Source organism: Cervus canadensis, chromosome 15, assembly GCF_019320065.1.
Source record: "Cervus canadensis isolate Bull #8, Minnesota chromosome 15, ASM1932006v1, whole genome shotgun sequence".
Taxonomy (NCBI): domain Eukaryota; kingdom Metazoa; phylum Chordata; class Mammalia; order Artiodactyla; family Cervidae; genus Cervus; species Cervus canadensis.
The window spans coordinates 55,181,537-55,205,068 of record NC_057400.1 but is presented as its reverse complement, the minus strand read 5'-3'; the positions used below and the strand labels follow the sequence as shown (position 1 = coordinate 55,205,068).

The 23,532-nt window shown below is 49.5% G+C and overlaps 2 protein-coding genes across 4 annotated transcripts; one reads left to right on the top strand and one right to left on the bottom strand.

Annotated features, from left to right (window-relative positions):
• Positions 1-11,467: 11,467 nt before the first annotated feature.
• On the top strand, positions 11,468-13,511 carry LOC122453633 (myosin heavy chain IB-like). 2 transcript variants are annotated; one of them, XM_043487702.1, is made up of 3 exons: positions 11,468-11,750; positions 12,878-12,938; positions 13,385-13,502. In XM_043487702.1, exons 1-3 carry the CDS (start codon positions 11,470-11,472, stop codon positions 13,442-13,444), a joined length of 402 nt encoding a protein of 133 aa, XP_043343637.1. In that variant the 5' UTR covers positions 11,468-11,469; the 3' UTR covers positions 13,445-13,502. The 2 variants fall into 2 exon arrangements, with proteins under 2 accessions (XP_043343637.1, XP_043343638.1); XM_043487703.1 differs by lacking the exon at positions 12,878-12,938 and having other exon boundaries at positions 13,385-13,511.
• A 2,110-nt stretch (positions 13,512-15,621) lies between these two features.
• HOXD8 (homeobox D8) lies at positions 15,622-18,876 on the bottom strand. Of its 2 annotated transcripts, none has more exons than XM_043487699.1 (2): positions 17,499-18,876; positions 15,622-17,100 (listed from the first exon to the last, which is right to left on the bottom strand). In XM_043487699.1, the coding sequence occupies exons 1-2, from the start codon at positions 18,046-18,048 to the stop codon at positions 16,808-16,810; spliced, it is 843 nt and encodes a 280-aa protein (XP_043343634.1). In that variant the 5' UTR covers positions 18,049-18,876; the 3' UTR covers positions 15,622-16,807. The 2 variants fall into 2 exon arrangements, with proteins under 2 accessions (XP_043343634.1, XP_043343633.1); XM_043487698.1 differs by having other exon boundaries at positions 15,622-17,103; positions 17,499-18,870.
• Between the last annotated feature and the right edge of the window lie 4,656 nt (positions 18,877-23,532).

Here is a 23,532-nt window from a genome sequence, read left to right as displayed (position 1 = left end):
ATAGCCTTCCTGGAGAGTTCACAGGCCTCTTCAGAAGTGTACCTGTCTTCCGCAGCATAAGCAACTCTGAAAGAGCCAAACTTTTGAGCCCAACACCCCAAGAATCTCTGCCCCCCACCGCACCCTAAACACCCCTCCCCCTTGTCTGCCTGCAACGCTAGCGGCTCAGGTGCAGAAATTCTCGAATTGCAGTTAGAGAGAAGCAGGAGTGAATTAGAAGGGCCGCATCCCTCCCTCCTTCCTCAGCCGGAGTCCCCAACCCAGGACCCAAATCGCTGAGGCCGGGGCTGGGCCGGGGGAGAGGATAGGAGGGACTTTCTCGTAAAGCTCAGAATTTTCAGCCTTTCCCCCGGAAGCGGGCCAACCCAACACACCCGCAGCCATAAAGGGTTGCGTTCCCCCTCCTCCTTCTTTTTATTAAAAAACAAAACAAAACAAAACAAAAAACAAAAAAACGAGAGAAGGTGGGGGCCAGGCTGGACCGGGTTAAGCTGGGCTGGGCGGCGAATGGGGATCGCGTTGCCTGGGTGCTTAGCAGGTTGGTTCGAGCAGAAGGCGATGCTCGGCGCAACTTGTTAATAGGGCAGGCTGCTAATTAGCTGCAAGCTCTTCACAGACGCGTCCGCTGCGGCAGAGCTGCACCTGTCCGAGCTGGGGAGGCCTGGACAGGCTGGGAAGGTCCGGGGAGGCCCTAGGAGACACGGCCGAGGCGGGCCCGCGGCGCGTTCCCTCAGTTATAGGTGACTGCAAACTAGGCCCCAGAAAATATTCCCGGGAGTCCAGCTTAGATCCTCCAGTTCCAAATCGGGCTCCCCTCGTATACCCAGGCCTGGGGAGGCAGGGCCGTTTTTCCACCCGCCCGCCCCCCTGGCTCGGCCCTTCTCCCCACACCCGCCCAGTTATCAATACCGCCCCTTCGCGATTCGGAAGAAACGGGGAGGTACTTACAGTGGTGGTGTCTCACGGTCCCGAACCTGTTGCAATGAAAACGGGGTCACTTAAATTCCACAGGATAATAAAACAGAGATGGATGATACACAGAAAAATGACAAGGCCCAGACACCCCACCAATACCCAGACCTCCCTCCTGCTTCGGATGCCCGCCCCTAGGAACTGCGCCAAGTTCTCCGCGAAGCGGGAGACTGCAGTGCTCAAGGGCAGACCCGCGGTAGGAGAGTATGCCCCCATCACCTCCCCCACGCCATGCACCCCTTTGGGCAAAACCTTACTTTCTGCCTGGCCCGACTCAGGCGGTCTGTAACAGGGTTTCCCCCGTGGGAAAACGGGAAGCGAGGAGAAAACCGGCCTTTGTGTGTTTCCTTCTGCACAATCGGCTGGGTGGGCGCAGGTCCACTGGGGAGGGGGCAGCCGCTGCATCTGTCCCTTGCCCCAGCTCCCCGTCTGTCTCAATCTGGAGCAACTCAGTACCCCCTTTCCAATTTCAGATTGGTTTCAAATTCCCCAGCTCCAACCAGTGCCCCCTCAAAACTGTCTTCTTTCCAAAGAAGGACCAGGCAAGGCTGGGACTTGCCGTCCACTTCTGCTCTAATTCAAAACAAAGAGCAATTTCCAAGGGAAATGAGGACCAAACGATAGCCAAGGAAGAGGAAAATCGATGGGTTTAAAGGTAAATGGCAACGCTTTAGACTGTTATCCAGTTCTGTGGGTATGACATCATTTCATCAGCATTTTTGCTGGAGAACCCACAAGGCAATCTTAAGAAGCAGTGGTCCTCACAGGGGCTGGGGTCCAGCTTTCAGTCTCCTCTAGTTTTATTCTGGGACAGGGATCTTCTCGGATCCTCAGAGAAGATCTCAGAGGCAGAGCTTCTCCATCCTTAAACTTTCTATCCGTCCACCTAGCCTACCCGTTTTATTCCACTTCTGAAGCAGAACTTCACTCTGAGAAGGTGACAGACAGAAAGTTCCTCTGGTGAGGTGAGAGCCCTCAGTTCCTAACTTTCTGTGTCTAAAAGGGAGAGGGGATTCCCATCCTATTTCTTGATTTAGGTTAAGCTAAAATTAACTTCCATGGGACTTCTCCCCACCACCAGGCAGAATAGATGGAGCAGAGAAATCTCCCACCCCTGGAGTTGTCCTGGGAAAAAGTAATAAGTGACTTACTGGTTTTCTCTCCCAGTGGGCAGGGGAGCTGGGAGCAGACCTGTCTCCTTCTGAACCCGGCGCTAGCTGGAGCCTCTCACTTTCCTATCGCTGCTCCAGGAACCAAGCATCTGCACTTGTATGCTCTTAACCTAATTTATGGTGGGAATTATATTTTGGCTTGTCAACTCTCAAGCCATAAAACAAAGTTTATTGGAATCACGTGCTCGTAAATAGCCACTCAGGTCCCATCTCTGCAGAACCATAAATAACCTTCGGCTTTAAACTTTTATTCACTAAATAAAGGTTCACTGCAACTGTTCCCTCACATTTAAATAGTTCCAAATATCTAGGATTCAAGGGGGGAAGTCATATTCATATCAATACCCTGGTCTTTTCAAACAGCATCTTTTCAGGGACTCTGTTTAGAGGGGGAGATAGTGCTATTTGGAAAAGGCTGGTTGGTGGGCATGTCTTATGATTCTTTGGCTGCATCCGCTGTGAGTACCATCAACTCCTTTATTTCAATAATTTTCTAGCTCTAGATGTGGTAAATAAAGAGGAAAGCCAAAGGTCATTTCTATTGGCTTATACCAGAAGTTATTTCAGATTTTGTTTTAGCTTCAATAAGAAAAGAGTGGCTGGAGGCTGGGTGGGCTTGGGGGTGGGGGTGGGGGTGGCAGTTGGAGTTAACACTTGGCTCGGTATTGTTGTGAATGGGCTCAGCAAAAGTTGAAGGTAGCCACATGCCTAGAGATTTCTGTAATTTGCTTAGATCTGGAAGGGAAGCCTTTGCAAGTGACCAAACTGCTTAAAACAGCAAGACTTGGGGTTTGGTGATGTGAGAAAGTAGAGAATAGCCTCATCGGGCATCTTTGGCAACTGAAGCTCTAAAGAAGGTTATAAAACAATAAAACAGCCCTGGTGTGAAGGAGACAGGGTGTGAGGAAGCAAATGAGGCTCTTAAGGAACCCAAGCCCAGGAAGTCAGATGTCCCCAGTCCCACAGTGCCCCAACCACAGGGCCTGGGCTCCAAATCTGGGTAAGATCCTATCTCTGCCCGCTCTTACCCCTCCACACACACCCCCACTGCCACCCCCATCAGAGGAAGAGCCTAAGAGAGGAGGAGGCAGCCTGCTCTCCCGCTGAGAAAACCAAGAAAAGAGCTTGGGCCTGAGCACTGCTCCACCAGAGGGTGTGACTCTGTGCTTAGGGTAGTGGGGGTGAGAAAGACACCCCCAGCTCCCACCAAAGGGAATGAATGAAAAGAAAATTGACACCGCCCCCCCCCCAGCATCCTTCCACAGCCCGCTAGAGTTGCTACCAAATAGTGTGAAAACATGTGATTTTGACTATTACGATTAAAAGAATGGATGCTCTCTGTAGCTTTGTAGAGCACATATACATCTAAGATTTCTAAATAAAATTCAGTTTTGAAAGTTCTCATTAGCAAGTCCTATCAAACCCATGAAAGGACTCCTACTAAAATCTCTTTGCTTTCTAATTTCCACCCATTCTCTGTGCATTTCTAAACCCATTTCCTAATTTCACATTCACTGGATAGAAAGCAGGGAGCTATTAGTTCAGACTGTATGGCATTTATTTCTCTCCCACAACCCCCATCCCATTAGCCCACTAAGAAGTATCTTTTTCTTTTACAGTTGGTAGCATCTGTTTTTAAAATATGAGTAAAGATGAAACATTTAAAAACTGTTTTCTGGCTCTATTAGCACTAGGTGAGCAGCTTCAAAACAAGTCCTTGTTAATCCATTTTAAAAAGTTTGAGGGCTTAGGAAAGCCTTCTTTATTTTTCCTTAAGTTAATAAAACTGAATTAACCAAAGGATATCTGACATTTCAGGCAGTTGTGATGAGCTTTTTATGGGAGGAGAGTGGTGTAAAGAGAAGACCATACTGAGGAGATGGTGTTTGAAACAATGTCTGGCACCTAATCTGGGCTCAAGAGACATTTTTTTGAATGAATGATAATGAAAGATGATGACTGGGGCTTACCCACAGACTTCACTGTGGCTTACATCAGAAGAGTAAAATTATACAGCCCACTCTGTATATTTAGATGATAACAGGAAAGTAACTAGCTCTGCTGAGGGGAAAGGAGGAAAGAAAGGAAGACATTGAGGCACATAACTTCAATTACTTTCTAATCTTAGGATAGCCAGACAACATGATAAAGGAGAGTGTCTTCCAATCTTCCCTTGGCCCCTGCCCCCAATTTTGGGCTTTTTTAGATGAATGATAGAGTGGAATGGGAAAGAGCAAACTCTGTCTAGCAAGAAAGCTGAGCACTAGGGAGAAGAGCAGACTAGCTTCAGCCAATTTGTTGGGGCTTTTCCAAGGACTGTCAGTGGTGGTGGTGGTAAGTCATGAAGACGAGGTGGGGGAGAAGAGGTAGTGGTGGGGAGAAGATGTAGAAGCCTTCTTAGAAACCTGTTGCTGGGTACAGTGAGATTCTGAGCACCATCTTCCCCATCTGACTGGAAAGGGCCAGTTCTGGGAGTTTCTGCTCAGAGAGCTCCCATGAGCTAAAGTCCCCTGCAGGGCTCTCCCAACCCAGATGGCAGAGCCACTCCCAGGAAGGAGGAGAAAATGAAGGGGCCCAAGAGGCATCAGCTGCACTCCAAATGTAAGGAAGTCCACTCTCTGCCTGCCCTAGAGGCCCTTGCTATGTGGCCTAGGAAAGGATATTCTGACCTTGACTTGCAAGAGGCCTCTTACCCAGAGGTGGTGTTGAACTCTTCTCTTAAACTATCTCCACAATCAGGATAAGTGGGAATGAGACTTCAGATGAATCCCCTAGACCAGGGGTAGGAAGGAAACTGCCAGGCCTGGCACTTAGGGACACAGACTGGGGAAGAGCCAGAGAAGGGCTGAACAGGGAGTCCCAAGCAGGAGAGAAATATAAATCCATATTCCTGACACTATGCTCTATCGCTGAAAGGGGAACACTTCTCCTGCTACCCCCCACCCCCTCCCCCTACAGTGGGGTCTGCTCACTGGAACTCTGCCTTGGTGTCTTCTGGGAAGGAGAGGTAACCCCAGAGGTAACAATTGCAATAGTGCGATGTGGCATCCAAAAGAACGGGCTCTGGGGCAGGACCTCTAATGGGGGGGCCAGACCTGGAAAAAGCTCCAATGGGTCCAAGAAAAGCAGGGTGTCGGGTAGCCGTCTAAGCCCATTGAGAACCAGAACAGAGGTCAGATGGGTCAGGAGATGGGGTGACTGGGCAGCTGCAGCGCTGCCCAATTTCATGGGCCAAACTCTGCCAGACACGGTTTATAGCAGGAGAGAGTGTGTTTGGACAGAAAATCCGACCCAGGTGAACTCCGGCTTGGCCAAGGGCTGCAGAGGCCCTCTTAGGAAAAGTCTGTAGTCAGAAGTCCTGGAGGCCAGGGGTAAGGGGTAGAACCTGGCTGCATGGGAGGGGTGTATATATATATATGTGGATTACAGTCTGAGATAGTATTTATATAATTCCTTTTAAAAGATATAAAGAATCTCAAAAAATGGGCTGACGGAGATCTGAGGGGGCTAGGCCTCTTTAAGACACACCTTGACATCACCATGGCCCACACCATGGGAGCTGTGGCTCAGCCATGGCCCTGGAGCCCAGATCTTGGAACACAAGCAGATTAAGGGTGTGGAGCACTCCTTGCCTCCTTTGTGTTGCCACTGGCCTTTTGCTTTTCCACTCTGTCCCAGCTTTCAAGACTGAAAAAAGGGTACTTGCCTTGGGGCTGTAAAAGAGGCTGTGACTGATGGGTGGTGGTAAGGAAGGTGGCTCCAGAAGGTGGCCAGTAGGGCCTGCTCTCTAGTAAGACCTGAGCCTTCTGTAGGAGTCACGGATGTGCCTGTGTGGGTATCAGGCTTCCGCTACCTGGTATCTGCCCACTGAGGAGCTAGGGGCACCTTTCTCTTGGATATGGCCCTGAAGTCTACCTGTAGGCAGATGCCAACCAATGAGACCCAAGGAAACAGGGCCTATGAGACCCACTACAGCAACAGGGGAAGCCCCAGATCCATGTTCTCCTGAGACCAAGCCTAGGCCTGTCTTCTCTGAACAATTCAGGGACTGGCTGCGTGAACCAGGTCTCTCTCAGCTCTAAAAGTCTAGGCCTGATTATTAAGCAGAAAAAGGATACTGATGATAAGAAACACCTATTGAATGCTTGTTATTCAATATGCGATTGAAACAGGTATTGAATGTTTGGCTTGTGCCAAAACCCCATTTTAAGTGCCTAATCAATGAGTTAATGTATGTAAAATAGTTAGAGAATAGTGCTGGGCAAACAGTAGTGCTATATAAGTAAAAATCCTCAGAACAACCCTTGAAGGTACTCTAATTATCCCTGCTTTCCACACGAGGAAACAAGCCCAGAGAGTTTGCCCTACTTGCCTAAGCTCACACAACAGTTAAGCGGAACAAATTTGAAAGAAGGCAGTCTGTACCCAGAACCTACTCACACTCTGAGTTAGCAAGTGGTCCATTTCCCCTTCCCTAGATGGTAGCTTATGGGGTAGTGACATTAGAAAATCTAATGAAGGAGGGAGCTCCCTTAACTAGGGGGCGGGGCATTGCTAAATGGTAGAGAGAACTTGGCCCCTGTAGGCCACAGAATCATAAAAGATACAGGAAAGACCCTCGACCAGTACTCAAACATAAGCATACATCTTAACTGCCATGGTGGAGAGTGTTTATAAACTGCAGGTTCTAGACATCCTGATTAAGTAAATCTGGCATGAAACAAAGGAACCTGCATTATACAGAAGAGGCTTGAATGCAAGCCTTCATTAAGAATCACTGCTCTAATGTAGGGAAATGAGGGAAGCAAAAGACTGTTGCCAGGAGATAACAAGGAACAGTGGGGTTGGATCAGAGCCAGTTGGGGATGTCACCGCTGATGCAAGAAACACCCCCATGGAGCCCACCAAAGGCCTGAAATGGGTGTAATGGGTAAAGAAGAGTGTGGGGGTGGTGTGAAAAGGGGTAAGAGGAGCAACTGCAGGGTTTTCAAGCCGTACGCAAGAGTCACCCTGGGTCTCGGAGCCTCGAGGGAGTCCCGGGGCCTAGGCCTTGTTCGAAGTGAGCCTGGGCGAGCCCCTCGGCTTGAGGCAGGCGACGCTGAACACTGGGCTTTTCAAGGCTGCCGGTTCTAGGTACCAGGAATTGCAGGAAAGGAAACTGGCAAGAAGAGCAGCCCGAATGAAGGGGCTGGTAGGGATTGGGCGTGGCTTGCCCCACCACCAGACCCTCTTTTCCTGCTCGTCAGAGCCCAAAGCGCAGAAATCGCGCCCCCTCCGGGAAGGCGGAGGAAGTGAGGTGGCCCGCCACCCCGGAACCTGCCTTCAGGGTCCCGGGCCTCTGGGCTGCCTTTGCTGCCAGTCCCGGGAAGCCGCCCCTGGGGGTGGGCGCCGCATCGCCAACTATGCTCGTTGGCCGAAAACACTTCGTGAGCGGGGTTGGAGGGCGGGGAGAAGGCGGGGCGGGGTCAGTGTCCCTCCCACGCTCCCGCCCGCGAGCGCCCGGGGCATCTCCCGCCCCTCCGTAGCCGACAGGACGCTTGTCCTACAGCGCCTCCTCCTGGACAAGGCGCCAGACAGCAGAGCAGGGGGACTGCTCCAGCCCCGGAAGCCCGAGGCCCCGGCTTCTTAGCGCGGGGCAGAGGTCTTCCCGAGTCAGAGGCTTTGAGCTGGTCCTCCCTTCCCCTTGGGGCGGCCAGAAGGAGTCGAGAGGCCCCTGAGGCCGCCCCCACCCCCACTCCCACCCCTAGCACTGACAACAGGCTCGCGACCCAGGAGTGTACATCCTCCGTTAATTAGGCGAGCCCAGGCGGGAAAACCCTACAGTTCGTGCATTTATTTATTTATTATTTGTTTGACCGCTTTCTGCTGAGCCACTGGTCCCCACAGAGCCTTCGAACGTACTGCGCTGGCGTAACAAGATCCGAGAATGGTCCGGTTGAAGAATTGGCCTGAAGTTGGGCGGTTTGAACAGGCGCCAAGAGGAAAGGCCTTTTCCCAAAGCAGAAGCACCAGGCTGAAAAAAATCTATACACTTCCCTGAGGATTATATACATATATATATATATATATATATATATGTATGTAATCTTTTAAGGTGTTAAAAAAATGTATGTATGTTTATTTTAACACCATGAAAGAAAGATTTGGTTTTCTTCTGGTCACTAGCTCGTATTTGCAGACTATTTCTAAAGTACAGATTTAAATTGGGGTGACGTGGTGAGTCAAGATGATTGAAAAAACGTGGTCAAGGGCAAGATGTTTGGCTAGATTTAGATTGAAGGCTAGAATAAAGGAAAGATCAGGAGCGAATCCTGAGGGAGGGTGGAGTGGAGAGATCGGGTTTTATCTTCCAGCTCTGAGTCCACTCGCCCCCTCCCCCCATCCGTTCTTTGCTGGTTGGATCCCCAGGCTGGGTTATTTCATTGCACATGCGCCGGACGCTGGGCGAGCGGGCTAGGCAGGCGCAACCCCGCACTGCGCTGTGCGGGAGGTGTGCGCAGTGCAGGCTGCTGCAGCGCCTAACTGCAGAAGAGCCTGAACGCCGCATCTTAGAGACACAGGAAACAGACTTTTGCAGGAAAACCTGTTAAAAGCTTCAAGCGTCCTTTCTGATCTGCAAGCCCTGTTCCGCCAAACCAACAAAATCGCCATGTTTCCAGTAAACCCTCATGGTTGTCCTTTGGGTCAACAGTTTCATATCCAGTGCACGCCTTCTCCCCAGTCGTTAATCAAGGCTGGGGGTGGGGGGGCGGGGCGGGGAGGGTGAGGGGGAGAGGGAACCACCCTACGTCCAGAGAGTAGGACTTCTCCCTCATTCTGCACAACTATGAAGTCCAAGAGACCAGTTCCTAGAAATAGGGTATCTTTTCGCATTAATTTCGAAAAATTGGCCCTAAATTGGACTTAAGTCGGAATTCCGACTTCTTGGTGGCTTCTCCCCAGCTTCCGGTGCCCCCGCGTGCCCTGCCCGGCGGTCGCACTGCGGCAAGGCCGTAAATACCTCTAGCAGCTGCCTGCCAGCCCAGAGTGAAATACTGTCTTTGTTCCGATTTCCCCTGCTTCTCGAGCTCGGAAAACAGAATTCTGGCGAGATATATTTATTTGGAGGAACATCTGACAGGAAAATACGTTCGGTTTTCAACCCTGGTGCTTAGCCACGTTTATAACAACGAGCTTCGCTCTTTTTCCTGGTCCTCCGAGAGAGCGCAAGCCCAGCTCATTGCCTGACCTTAGACACTAAGGCCCGGACGTGCCATTGGTTCCCTGATCTATACACGGTTAGAGGTTCCGTTCGAGGACTCTGGGAGTTACACTCCCCCGCTTGTGAGCTCTTTGGGTCCAAGTATTTTTTTAATTTCGTTTAAGTTTTTAAAAATTGGGTTAACAGGGACAGTGGGGGCATTTCCGGTAGTGGCAAAAGCGTTGACTAGTCTCCTCTTGGACTAAGTGGCCTGAGTTCAAATGTGACTGGCAGCGTGTTTATTCCCTTAGATGCAATTGACTATTTAAGCTCTTAATGCTACTACGGACTTAGGAAGAACCCCTTAGTCCTCCATATCTGCCCATGACATCACCCTCTGCTGTGCAATGGGACCTGCAGACCGCCCAGGTTCCTAGTCACTTGGCGCGCTCAGTCATTGAACCCAGGGAAAGGCTACTGAAACTCGGAACACAAGCGCTTGGCCATCATGGCCACAACTCGTCCCCACCCCCACCCCAACTCCAGGCAATTTAGGGACTCCTGGAGTTGCCAGGGTAGGGCCCTGGGAGCCCCAGTCCAGAGGCCTGTTTTTCAGTAGGTAATGCTCGATACCAGTATGAAAGAATGATCTCAGCAGTACTCTAACAGAGACATTTACAAAATACAGACATTCCGGACTTAAAAATCAGTTTCTCACTTGTGAGTGATCATAATTAGTGATCGGCGACAACTCTGCGCACAGTCAACTGGCCACAAATCGTAACCCTCCATTTTGAAACGATCGTGATTCTGTCGTTACTTACTAAAAATACCTTTCTATAAAAATATCATTTATTGTTCAGAAATGCTTTTAAGGCTAGCATGGTCACACTGGGATATTTGGGAGAACACTGAGTTAGGCTTTTCCGCTGGTTCCTGAAAAAACAATACTCCGCCATGCGCAGGTCAACCCCATGCGCAATGCGGCAGATTGTCCTAAGGTTTTAAGATTTCACGTGTCCATGAGGAAAGAGGCAATGGGATTTGAGAACTGCATGCTCAAGTGCCCTTCAAAATCCGTAGGAGAAAATAGCATTTCTTTCTGCAAATAATTTTCTTTCGATTCATAGATATTTTGGTTCACTAGTTTTGACGTAGAGTTGGAAATATTGCTATGCTATTCATTTGTAGGCAACACACACACACAACAGTACATTTAGAGAGCAAAATGTCTACTCTTTTCCTACTCTGGCAAATAAGAAACACACGCGATGCTTGAACTTATTAAGCATGCTTCGAATTTCTGAAATGTCTGTTTTTTCCCCAAGACCTGAACCAGGTTATCTGATCCTCTGCTCTACTACTACCTCTCAAAACATGCATCCATTTTGTGGCATAGAATAACCCAGAATCACCTGACAGATGTGTGCCAAACCTTTCTTGAGTTGTTACGAAAATCATCTGAGAGCTAGAGAAGCAGTTAATATTTAAAATTCCATCTCATAAACAAGGCCTAATAAACCAAAAACTAAAAATCAGCATCACTCACCAAAGCCTAAATGAACAAACGTAGCACCATCCTGGATATACAGAATCCACCCCACCCCCACCCCCAAGCTCCAACCCTCAGAAAACACCTGTTAGCCTCCCAGGTACCTCTGACCACAGACCAACCGCAAAATGCTGCTCTAGACTTCAGAGTGCCCGTAGTGACCCCCAGCAAAGCTGACAGCTCCAGAAACCATCTGCAGTCTTCCCAGCGCGGGGATCCAGAGGCTCTCGATCTATGCCGCTATCCACCTCTCCTAATCTCGAGAGGAAATAGGGCTTCCCTTCGATTTCTGAGCTCAGCCAGACCCCACCCAGGGCCCCAGGGGACGCCCGCTCAGAAACTGAGTGATCTGGAGGCAGGGGACGCAGACAGGCACTCCCAGGCCCCGGGGAAATGTGGGGGGTCAAGCCGGGCTTCCCGAGCTAACCGAACGGGTGGGCGCCTCGAGCTTCTCGGTGGCAGCGCTGGAGGCGCGGGGCGGGGGCCGCTCTTACCGGAGGTGCAGAACTGGAGGCGGCGGTTGGCCCCGGCGGCGGCTGTAATCCACTAGGCGCTGCCCGGTTACCCGCGCTCTGCGCGGCAGGGACCCGCTCATGTTGGAGAAGGAGCGCGTCGGAACCGCGCGACTCGGCCACCCGGCTGCAGGCCGGGGGCTCCCGGCGGGCGGTGCCGGCGCCAGTGGGGGCCTCGGCGCCCCGGGCTCCTTCCGGGCTCTCCCGCCCGCCGGGCTCCCCGCCGGCTCCGGAGGCGGCAGCGGCGCGGCCCGGGGCGAAGCGGCTGTGGGGCCAAATTGGGCGCCGGGCGCGAGCCGAGGCCGCCGCGGACCCCGCAATCCCGCAGCCGGAGACTGGAGCCCACCTCTGCGGAGACAAAGGTTAGAAAAAGAGGGGGTGAGGCTCTAGGAAGGCAGAATGCGGGGGGAAATTCGCCTGGGAAATCAGGAAAAAGGCCGTGAAGGCGAGCGGAGCCTGCACATGACCAGCCGCAGCCAATGACGACCGCAAATAGGTCATAAAAAGGTCTATTACCAAGTTGTAAATTTTCTTCAAACAAAAAGGAATTTACTGCAATTCCTTGCGGATTTTGCACATACAGCTCGCAAGCGCCATGTTTTTTCCTCTCTTTCTCTCTCTCTCTCCTCTCCCCTCTTTTCTCCCCGTTTTTCTGCTCTCCTTCCTCCCCCTCCTCCTCCTCTTTCTTCCTCCCTCCTCCTCTTTCTCCCTCTGTGTCCCTCTCCACCCCTCGCTCTGCCTTTCTAGACTTTACGGTTCCTTTCTCTAGGAATTCTTTTCCTTTTATTTTGGTTCTTTGGCTTGAAACCTCTGCTCCTTGGGCACTGTGTTTCAGGGAGAATGAATGCCGCGCTCGCTTGGGGAGGTGATCCTGTCAGTCACCCCTCCAACTCTCCCCTCACTTGGCTTCTCCTCCCCTCCCCTCACCAAAAGGCCTCTCTGAAAGAACAGCCAAGCGCTTTCGGTTTTTGCCCCTCTCATCTTCAGGCAAGCCACCCAGTCTGACCTTGCGCAGCAAACCAGGGCTCTGCAGGCCAAGAAAATGTGTGCTCTCCCCGACCCAACTCTCTCCAACATAAATCGGGGTCCCTCCTGTTTCTTGGGGTTTCTGCAGTAGGAGAGTTGCCAACCAGCTCAAAGGCTGGAAATGGTTTTAGGTACTTGTCAACTTCTCCAAAATAACAGTTTGAACTCCCAATACCTATACTTAATCTAGATGAAACATCCCCCTGCGACAGTCCTGGGTTAGAGAAGAGTTCATCTTTTTTAACATCCTCTGAAAATCCTTGTTTAAGTCTCCCCTAAGTGCAATTCACATTTCTATGGAATTAATTCTAGCCCCCTCTTCCCTTGCCCCCCAAAATGTTTGTCCATTGAAGAGCCTGTCCAGTGCAATATTGAAGAAGAGAAGGACTCCATTTGTTCAGGAAAAAAGCAACTCCCCAGTTTCAGGCTTGAAAAAAAAAAAAAAAGTTCTTTTTCTTCAAAGGTTGGAGTGCCATTCCTTTCACTCTTCTCATGGAAGCTGCTCCAGGGAACCCCAGCTGAAGGTAGACATCCTTTGCTAGCTCTCCTCATCATTAATGCATGGGCATGGCCATCCAGGCTTCAAACCTGCCTGTAAGAGGTAACCTCTCCTCACCCCCACCCCATCCTTTCAAGGACACTGCTTTCGACTTCTAGTAATACATTTATAAATATGTGCATTAGTATTTCAATGTGTAAGGTCTCCGTTAACATCCTCATACCCAGTAAATACCTAAGTGGTCATACACTTAAGTAGGAAGCACACAGCACCCTTTGGAGCAGGCTATTTGTATCCCTTGACAAAGTTCTGATGACCTTGGATGTTTCTGATTAAAGTGCTTCTGTTGCCATGTGTCAGCAAAAGTCATATTCTTTCTAGAAAAAGTCAGTGAGCTCCAACTTTGCTGGAGGTACCCAAAGCAGCAGCCAGGCTCATTAAAATGTTCTCTCTTCCCCTGTTCACCACCAGATGCATGAGGATTCAGCAAACAGTGGGAAACCAGAGGACACAAGTTTGGATGTGAAATAGTAACACCTTCTGCAGTGAAGAATAATTAAATATTTTAATTACACAAGATCGAGCATGTTGTTGGCCCTTCCCAAACAGTAACACTTTATGCTGGTCTACACATGTCTATACATTCAAAACATTGTTTAGTTTTGAAACATTCTGAGAAATAACCTCAATTGTCAATTTTCCTCTACCCAAATAAAGGCAGAGTTTATGACCCTCCATTTCAGCTGGTGGAAGGAGGGCTGGGAAAAGACTGCACTTTTGAAAAGGCAGCCATATTTGTACTTTTTCCCCCTGTGCAGAGATAAGCCATGTGCTGGGCTTTGTGGAACCTCACAAAATGGAAGCCCCTGGACTGACTTTTCTCTAGGAACTGTTGAGACCCACGCCTTCTTTTGTGTGTTTTTGGTCTACGTGGAGAACCTAAATCACTTAGGACCCTTGGTTTTTTCATCCAGTGTTAACATTGGAGGGTCCTATTTTTCTGTAAATGATTTACAGACCTCTCTAAGCAGACTCTCTAAGCAGTCCAGGGCACCAAAGTGTCGACTGTTTCCAAAGGGTTCTCTGAAGGCTTATGCAAATTTCTGCAGCAAAAAGGTTGGTTCGATATGCTGCATCCCTTAGATGTTTACAGATCTGAGCCAATTAGAAGGGCATCTCCTGCACTCGTCACTCGGAGTTGTCTGCATGAGACAGATGGGGGCTTCTAACCACTATAAGAAAGATGGTGGTGAGTGTGTATGATTTGTAATTCCACAGACTCTATTTGAAGACAAATCTGTGTTTTCCCCAACTACAAAAGGAAGCATGTATACCTACACTAATTACTAACACTTTCTACACGAGTAATCTATGTATATGTACAACAAATATATACCCAAAATACCAAATGTGTAAATGTACAAATACTCTCAAGTGTACTAAGTTTTGCAAATCTATTTGTGTACATGAGCTACGAATTTACCATAGGTTAGGGGTCCAACAGAGCCAGAAGATACAACACTTTCAGAGTAGCACAAAATGGAGAGGAAAAAAAATTTTACCTCCCTTCCTTAACTGATTTCCACATCAGTCCGCCACGATATAGTCTTGCCCAAATCAATGGCTCTAAAAATGATTTTCAGGGAGAATTCTTGTGTAGAAGACAGTGAATTTTGCTTATAGAGGAATCCCTTAAATGGAGGGCAGCTGGAGTCTAGCCAGCCCCAGTCTCTAGCCAGCCTATTCCCACCCTCTCCACAACCAGACTGTTTGCTAGCCATGCTTTCAGGCACTTGGCACACTTGCTCTAAACCAGTCAACAGCAGAGTCTCAGGCAACACACAGAGCAAAACGTTTCCAAATCTAGCAGGCACGTTTGCAGCTGTCTCCTCTTGTGCAAATGTTTCTTAAGCCCCGGGCCACCCTTGACTTAAAATTGTCTTTCCTGGCTCAGGTCAGCGAATGCCACAGCCATGGCCTCTTCCTGGATAGAAAGCCAGGTGGTGCTTCGCCTCTGGCCTAACCTGTGCCAACGTTTCCCTGGTCCTTGAAGCAGCAGGCAAACAGCCCACCATCACCTGAATAAGTGATACAGGCCCCAAAGTATAGGATTCCATTTTCGTACCTGTGCAATAAAAGCCACTCTGGAAATTAAAATGTACCTCTTTAAAAACATACAGGCATCTAGAAAAAGAAGAGAATTCTTCAAAGTCTACCTGATAAAGGGGCTTTCCCTTTTGTGGGGAGAAATGTTAGTTTACTTGAATTTCTCCTCTTCCCTCATAAAATGGCAGCTGCAGGAGTAGCCTCAAATGGAAAATGGATATCTTGTTAATAACAGATCCCAAACCCCAGCATCAGTGCTGGCTCAATGGAATAAACTGTGGTATAATCTGGACTCTGGGTTGTTACCCACTGGGCCTACAACTCCAGTCCTTTGTGAAGTTCAAAGCTCTCCCAGTATCTTATCAAGGTTGTTTAGAGCAAGATGAAGCTAGAATAGCCTAGCTGGCCCTCTCTGAAATAAAAGAAAGTCCCCCCTCCCACAGTTATTTATTTTTATAGCAAGGGTGCAGGTAACCCCCCTCCCACCTTTTAAAAATCAAACAGATGCTTTAGCAGGATGCTGCCTTCACAGGAGCCCTGGAGATTGTTCCTGACTCAGGAAAAGGGTTATTAGCGGCGCTCAAAGACACTAGCTCTAGAAAAAGGATTCATTTCTTTTATTAAGGAGCTAGCTATATTCTGCAGCGGTTGTTTACACTCGGATTTTTCTGCATTTGCTCTCAAGGCTTGTTTCAAATAGGTGAGGCCAACCTGGAGAACAGCAGAGGACGTACCAACCGACATCTGAGATACACACAACAAGTTGGCTCACAATGGGCGTGCAAACAGAGAGAAGAGAATACAAATAAATATGGCACCTCCTCAGGAAAAAACACACACACAAAAACCGGAATCACAGCGGCGGCCACAGCACAAAGACCTAGCAATTTCAGGCGATTCCAAGCACAGTTGAAAACGAAAGCAAATTCAGAAAGGAGAGGCGTTCCACAAGGTGACTTGCCAGACTAAAAATATCTAAGTGAAAATGTTATAATTGACTTTTCAAGTATTCATTCACTCTAGATGATTAAACTGCCATAATCTGTATAAACTATAGAAAAATTATTAAATGTCAACTTTGACATTGTCCTGAAACTTCTGTCACTAGCCGAACATTTTCCCCAAGTTTAAGGAAGCTGCAGAGCCAGGACTATACATTACACTCCTCAGCTAACATGTGCTTTTCTCAATATTTGGCCCAGACTTTTTCCCAGAGATATTACATTTACAAAATTCTCAAAGAAACCTTTTAGGAGTAAACAAAAGGCACCCGAACCATTCATTATAAAAGCAGAAAAAATATAAATAACACATTTTAATCACATAATATAAAGTAAATATTCTGCGGGCATAATTTCTTTTAAAATTAATAAACTTCTTTTAATTTACTCACCATAAAGAAAAGATTTAAAACGTTCAAGTGCACTTGTTTGATTAATAAATCATTTTATATTCAATTATTTAGTGCTAATCATTAGGAAGTTTACGTTGTCGAGGCAAAATCACCAGCTCAGACATTAAAAACTACCATTATAAAAATATAGCTACAAGGTCAGTATCAAATTACTCTTACATAGGACAGCTCAAGGGCTGTTTCTATGCGACACTAGAAACATTTTTTTTAAAACACCCAAATCCCTCTCAAAGCGCAGAAACCTCAAGAGCAGTGACATGAAGGTAGCTTGAAACACAGGTAAAGTCCTTTCCAAAAAAGAAAACAGGTGGTGTCCACCAGCATATGCTGATCATTAGTTTTAATAGTCTGCGGTAAAATTTTAAAGGTAGAAGTTAATTTGTCGGGCCTTCGGCTCGGTCTTCCTCCAGCTCTTGGGCTTCCTTTTTTGTTTCCCCATCCTTCGCCTCCTGTCTGGAAACCGGGAATTTGTCCTTGTTGTTCTCCTTTTTCCATTTCATTCTCCTGTTCTGGAACCAGATTTTTACCTGTCTCTCGGTGAGGGCTAAGGCGTGGGAAACCTCGATTCTTCTCTTCCTGGTCAGATAAGGGTTAAAAAGGAATTCCTTTTCCAGCTCTAAGGTTTGGAAACGACTGTAGGTTTGTCTTCCCCTTCGTCTACCAGGAGCTGCTGATTAAAACAAAGAGAGAAAAAAAAGAGGAAAATAAACATTAAAAATGTAATGGTGCGTCTGCAGGTTGCTGGAGGTTTCTGAAACAGGTCTAAGGGGTGAAATATACACAACTCTCCTTAGGTCTGATATAATATATAACATGGGCAGGCAAGAGGGGCAGCGAGAACGTCCTAGCAATTATTATGACCCCCATCATCTTTTCATGGTTTCTACTTTAAAGAAAAAAAAAAAAAAAGTCTGTATTACTTCATGAATAAGAGTCACTGTAAGCTACACCAGAAGAAAAAGGAGAGGGAGAGAAAAGGGGAGTTTTAAAGCAATTACGTGAGATGAAAGCAGATTTCTCCCCCTCTCCCCGCTTAAAAAAAAAAAAAAAAATTTGCATCCCAACCTTGTGGTCTCATCCAGGGAAACATTTGAGAAGGAGACGAGCTCTGATTTAAGTGGTCTGGGTCCTCGCCAATATTACCACTGGACGATTTACAGTCAGGATATTGTACCAGCTCGGCCTCTTGCTGGGTCGTAAAAATCGGCTGTCTCTGTAAGTTATCGTATCCGTAAAACTTCGCGGGCTCCCCGTGACAGGCAATCCCACCGCAGGGGGGAGGCGGCGGCGGAGGAGGTGGGGCGGCCTGGTAGGCTGCGGCTGGGCTGCCCCCGCCGGGGTGGAAGTAGTCCTGGCCGGGGCCCGGGCCGCCCCCACTACTGCAGCCCGGCCCGGCGGGCGGCGGCGACGGGTGCGGGTGCGGGTGCGCGTGCGGGAAGCCGGCGGCGCTGTTGCCATAGAGCTGCAAGGCGGCGGCAGCGGCGTGGCGGCCGCCGACCTCGGGCGCGAAGTGACAGTCGTAGTAAGTGGGATTGATGGCCTCGCCTGCCGCGGCCGCCGCCGCGGCCGCCGCCTTGTACTTGGAGTACAGCGGGTTCACGAAGTACGAACTCATCGAGGCGGCGGCGGCGGCGGCCAGCGGCCGGGGGCCAAGGTAGGGCGGCCCCGGGCGGGCGGGCGGGCGGCGCGGAGCAGGCAGGGAGCGCGCCTCAGCGCGACCGCACTGCCGCGGGGGCCTCTGGGGCGGCTGCTCGCGCCACTGGGGCCGCCGGGCTACGTTGCTGCTGCCACCCACCCGCCCGCCGCTTCTGAGACCCCGCAACCGCGGGCACTCCGCTACTGGGCGCTCATGCTCCTCTCTCGCGCCCGCCGCCTCGACCTCGCGCCGCCTCCCTCGCGGGTCGCAGGGCCTCACCCAGCCCCCGCGTTCCACTGCCCGCCCGGCCTCTCCCGGCGCGCGCCGGCTTGGCCGCAATAAACTCGCCAACACCCCGGGTGACCTGCCCCGCTGCCTCCACTCTTTCCTCTCAGGCACCAGGCGGCCCTGAGCGCACCGGGACAACAACAAAAAAAGTGCGCCCGGCCCACGGAGACACTCTTTGGCTTCGGTTTACAAACCCCCGCTCTGGAGGGAAAAGGAAAAAAAACACCCTCTGCCCGCCGCCACCTCTCACCTCGCCCCCCCCGCAGCCCCCTCCCACCGCTCTCGCCGCCGCTGCCGAGGCTGCCGCCCCGGTGCGCCCCGGCGAGGCATTTTCGCACCACGCCACTGCCGGGAGAGGGAGCGAGATGGACGCGAGATAACCGCGCGGAGGGATCCGCGCGGAGGCGACACTCTGCATCCGACGGGACGCCTCACGCTGGCGCGAAGATGCCTCCGCCAGCCTTAAAGGGGGCCCATAAAACCGCACTGCCAAGGGCTCGCTGTGCCCCCGGGCCCAGGGAATGCGGGCCACGGCCGGCAGGGCGGGGGCACCGCGAAGCCATACACTTGGGGGTGGGGGCGCGGGGAGGCAGGGAGGCCACTCCCAGGAGACTGTGGAGCAAAAGACTCCCTCCCCGGCCCCTGGAGCAACCCCTCAGAGGTTGGCCGTGGCTTTTGCGCCTCTGGACACGCGGGCGCAGCCCACGGAACGAGGACAAGCCGTGTAGACGATCCAGACTGAAAATTTGAGTTAGGTCCTATCCAAGTGGCTTGATTAAAGGCCACAAAGGTGACCTCAATACCGAAGTGCATTATCAAAGCGAATCTAAGTAAGCCCTTCTTTTCCAGCCGAGCGGGCCTTGTGGAAATGAGATGTACATTTACCCTTGACGCACTGCACGCCTGGCTGAGGCTCCCAGGTTAATTGATATTTAATGGAAATCATGCCCATGAATATAGTTTCCATCATTTCACCCTTGATAGACGTCAGTACCAGGCGCAGGGGGCAGCCTGAAGAATGTGGGGAGGGGGAACATTAGCATTGCTGAGGGAGTAAATAGAAAAGCAGACAGAAATGTTCCAAGCCGCGAAGGAGGACTTACGCTGGGGAGGCTGGTATTTTCTCCGGCAGGACGCGCGGCTCCGGGTCTCAGCCCCTGCGTGGAGAGGACCTGGGCAGGCGATGGCCCCGGGCGGAGGTCGGGGAACCGACACCCCGGACCCCCCAAGGAGCCTCCGGGCCGGCGTTCGGAACATGCCAGTTCCAAGCAGCTGCAGGCGGCGCCCATCTTCTAACGATTCTAGTTCATGCAACAAGCCTGGGAAGTTAGTGCCGAGAACTGGCGCCGTGTTCAACGTAAAAAGTTACTAATTTTTCCAAAGGTAAAGAAAGAGAAAACTCATTCTATGAAGGACGAGGGAGAGAAACGTCCCGTATCATGTGGGGCAAATCGAGTGTGAATCGGAAAAATATTCCTGATTTTAGAAACTGGCTCTGAAGCCTGTTGGCGTTACACCACCAACTCGCCTTCTCTCTCCCCTTCTTCTTCCCCCCACTTCTGCTCTTGTGTTGATGATGTTCAATGTCCAATAAATGTAATAATAGGTCTCTGCTGAGTGTGTTTTCCTTTGCCTACTCTTTCTTTTTCGTGGGTCTTTGGGTGACCCCTTTTCTTGGGATAATCCATTGTTGTAGAGGGCGCCAGGCCCACGGGAGCCGACCTCAGGACACTCAGCCCACCGAGGACGCCCCCGTTAAAACTTACACACACATTGCTGGCTTTTCACGACAAATGAGAATGTCTAAAAACCTCCAGACAGCTCCCAAAGGCGTAGCAGGCGACTGATTTCAACTACCTCTTACCCCTTGAGGGTTGGCCCAGCTCGTGGGTGAGATCCTGAGGTTAGTCCGGGTGGACAGAATATTATTATTTTGCAAATGGAGAAAATAAGGTAGAGACAGAAAGGCATAACAAGATAATGTTTAAGACTCTGTAATTGTTTCTACAGGGAATAGCTGAAAATAGTGAAGGTAAACGGATTGCTAATGAATCTGCAGATTATAAAGGCATGTCTTATTTTTAAATTAGTAGGGAGTGCAAGGAGGCTTCTGCTGTGTGAGTGGTGATGGGTCCGGGTTTTGTTGTTGTTGTTGTTATTGTTGTTTTCTGCCAGTTATCACCAGGTTAAAACCTTCCTTTAAATCCGTAGGCGAACGAACTGATTCGGACGGTTAACGATTTGTACTCCAATCTTGCAAATACCCAATTAAAAGAGTAATTATTTTCAATAAAACCTTGAAACTTTGTAATTGCGCCTTTTAATTTCACTGTTTGGCGTGTGTGGGTGTGCGCGCGCGCGTTTAAACCCTCAATAGTGGATTTTGGAATGGAATGGGGGAAAAGAAGAGCGAGTCCAGATCTCAATAATGCAAAGCACCTTCTAGAACTTTGTGATTCCTGAGGGGGCGAAAAAGAAACACAAACACTACAAATTCATTTCTACACATTCTGGCCTAATCACGAAAACATTGTAAGACAACATTTTCTCTTGGGACAAAACAGTTTTATTTTCTTCCTTCAAGCATTCCGTTTATAATCTGAATGGGAGCAGGGTGCGATTAACTTGGTAAACATGTATGCTTTTACACTTCTCTGTTTTGATACAATGCATTAACGTAACGTTCTCAACTGTGCCCAAGTTTTCTGAAATCCTGACTAAGCCACAATTTTATACATAATAAACACTTCTGGAGAATGTAATAGTGCACATTGATTCTTTTTGGTTAAATTTATCCTAATTTGGAGTCTAACATAGGATTGTATCTTTAATCAAGCCCTTCTTCCGCCGCAAACGCCAGCTTTACGATCACAAAATGGAGCAACGGCGCTCTCTAGTGGCCAAATGCCACCTCTAGCCGAGTGAGCTTAACTTCTCTTTATTCAACTCAAACCAATTCCAATCTTGTTCTTTAGTTTGACTGGAGCTTGGATCGCTGACACTAATAATGCTTTCATCTCTTTGATTGTCGACAAGTCAAGTGCAGAAAACAGGGGCTCCTGAATGCCAAAGATATTTCTGCTCCCGAGAGCTTCCAGTAGTGTCTTTTTCAAAAGCTTCCAGCCCTTCTTTTGCCAGACACAGTAAGTCCCCATTCTGTAATCGCCCACAATTACAGAATGGGCTAGATTCAACGAGATTACAACTTTCTAAATATCAACTGCTATAGGCCTTTTTTTTTTTTTTTTTTTTTTTACAGTGGAGCCAGGGACTTCGAAAGCTAAGAAACTGCAGAAGTTAAATTCGTTCATTTTTTTTTTTTCTTTTAAAGCTGTTACATGTAGCATTAAATCCTGAATGTTTGCTACTTTGTAATTTTAATGCTTCAGGCCCATTTCACTGGACAATGGGGGTGGAGACAGAAGGCAAATTAAAAACTTTTTTGATTTATCTCTGAATGCCTGTCTGGAAAGGCCCCGTTGGGCTGTGTTCATTGGAACTTCTAAGCACAATAAATGAGATATTAAATTTATATCAAAAGCCACAGAGTGAAATGAATTGGCTAAGCATTCCACTTGTTTTTATTTAAAGCGAAGACTTTAATCAGTTTAGGTGTTTCCTAAGAGGTTAATTTTTTCCCTCATTTTCAAAAATGCTTTCCTCCAATTCAGCTGTAACGATTAATTTTTCTATACGCAAACAAATAATTTCCAACAATATTTTTGCTCCGTGTTTGGAGTGGAGGGTTAGATATTTTTGTGAGAGGTCATTTAAGTGGCAACTTCATCTCTTTCCACGGACCATGCATCTGGGAGATGCTCGGCCTAAGTAAATGACCCAAGAGCACTAACTCTCCCACCCCCAAATAACAGACGTATTTTCCTTTTTTAAAAAGAAGAAGCTAGACGGCAGCCATAGTCAAATATTATTGAGAGCCACCCACTGGCTACTTCTATACCCAGCTTATTTTAAAAATCAGAACTATATTGTCTCCTCCTTCCTACTCCCACCATTTTTATTTCCTAGGTGCTCACACCTCATCCGGGGCTCCCCAGTCCCTGTCTTCTTAGTCCAACGGAGTCCTGTTTATATTTTATTGTCTAGATTTTAAGACCCAGTTTTGTCTGCATTTTTCCTTTCCTCCCACAAACACAAACATCAAAATGAGATGCTTTCAAAGCGAAGCGCCGGGCCTGTCGTAAACTCATTACCTCCAGACGTCTCGCCGACTCGATGGCTTTATGACACCTTGGCTCTTCCTGTTTTCAAAGAGCCCAAGGTATCGGGTTGGCCGCAGGGGCGGGGGGTACGCAGCACCTTCTGCCGGATCTGGGCCTTGGATTTCCCTCCCTGCCCCCCTCTGCTTTTCCTTCAAGTCCCCTCTTTCATCCGGATCCCCCCAAAACTCTGCCATAGCCCCCGCCTTCCGCCCAGCCCAGGCCGCCCGGCGCCGCCGCCTCTCGGGCCTGCATAGGCCGTGTTGGGCCCAAATCCTCACTTACAATGACCTTCATTTTAGCCTCTGAATGCGGCCCTCAGAGGGCCGAGCTGGGGGCTAAACACACAGAAACTGCGTGGGGGAGGGGCGGGCTGGGGATAGCTGCGGAGGAGAGCCTTGACCATTTTGATCTTCTAAGGTCACTTCGGGGCTCCTGTGGGGAGGGGCGGAAGCTCACAGCCTAACCGGCTCAGCCCTCCCGGAGCCAGCCAGCCCCGCGGAACTGGAGGAGTTGCCCCAGGGTGCTGAGTTGGCCTTTCCCTGGTTTGGGGGGGGGGGAAGCGGGGGTGTTGATGGCTGCGACTCCGTGAGCAGAGGGAGACATGGGGTGCAGTATGTCAAAGCCCCAGCGAGACGGTCCCTTGTTTTCTGGGGTCCATGGGCTCTGCCGGTTCTGCTGCAATGCTGACACTGGGTCCAGGGTACGGAGTTCGCCGAGGCATTGGAAGCAGGCTGGGACAGGACCGCCCAGGGCTCCCCCACGGGGGGTTGTGGGGGGTGGTGCTCTATGCTGCAGTCTGCTCAACCAAAGCGAGACTCAGAGGCACATCAGAGACCTCTCAGGTGGAAGGGCCATGGATTTTTAGCAGAGTATCCTTCCCAGAGATGGGGAAGACGTCCCATGAGGGTGATATTTTGCAAAGAGGCAGAGAAAGCAAGCACACAGTGTCCAGGGC

What these genes read in the sequence shown, in the direction of transcription:
- LOC122453633 (XM_043487702.1), top strand. Translation starts at nt 11,470, where the DNA reads ATGTTGGAGAAGGAGCGCGTCGGAACCGCGCGACTCGGCCACCCGGCT. An exon ending in CCACCTCTGCGGAGACAAAG is followed by an intron (nt 11,751 to 12,877) that starts GTTAGAAAAAGA and finishes TTTTCTTCAAAG; the next exon opens with GTTGGAGTGCCATTCCTTTC. An exon ending in CCAGGGAACCCCAGCTGAAG is followed by an intron (nt 12,939 to 13,384) that starts GTAGACATCCTT and finishes GTTCACCACCAG; the next exon opens with ATGCATGAGGATTCAGCAAA.
- HOXD8 (XM_043487698.1), bottom strand. Translation starts at nt 18,048, where the DNA reads ATGAGTTCGTACTTCGTGAACCCGCTGTACTCCAAGTACAAGGCGGCG. An exon ending in TCCCTGGATGAGACCACAAG is followed by an intron (nt 17,104 to 17,498) that starts GTTGGGATGCAA and finishes TGTTTTAATCAG; the next exon opens with CAGCTCCTGGTAGACGAAGG.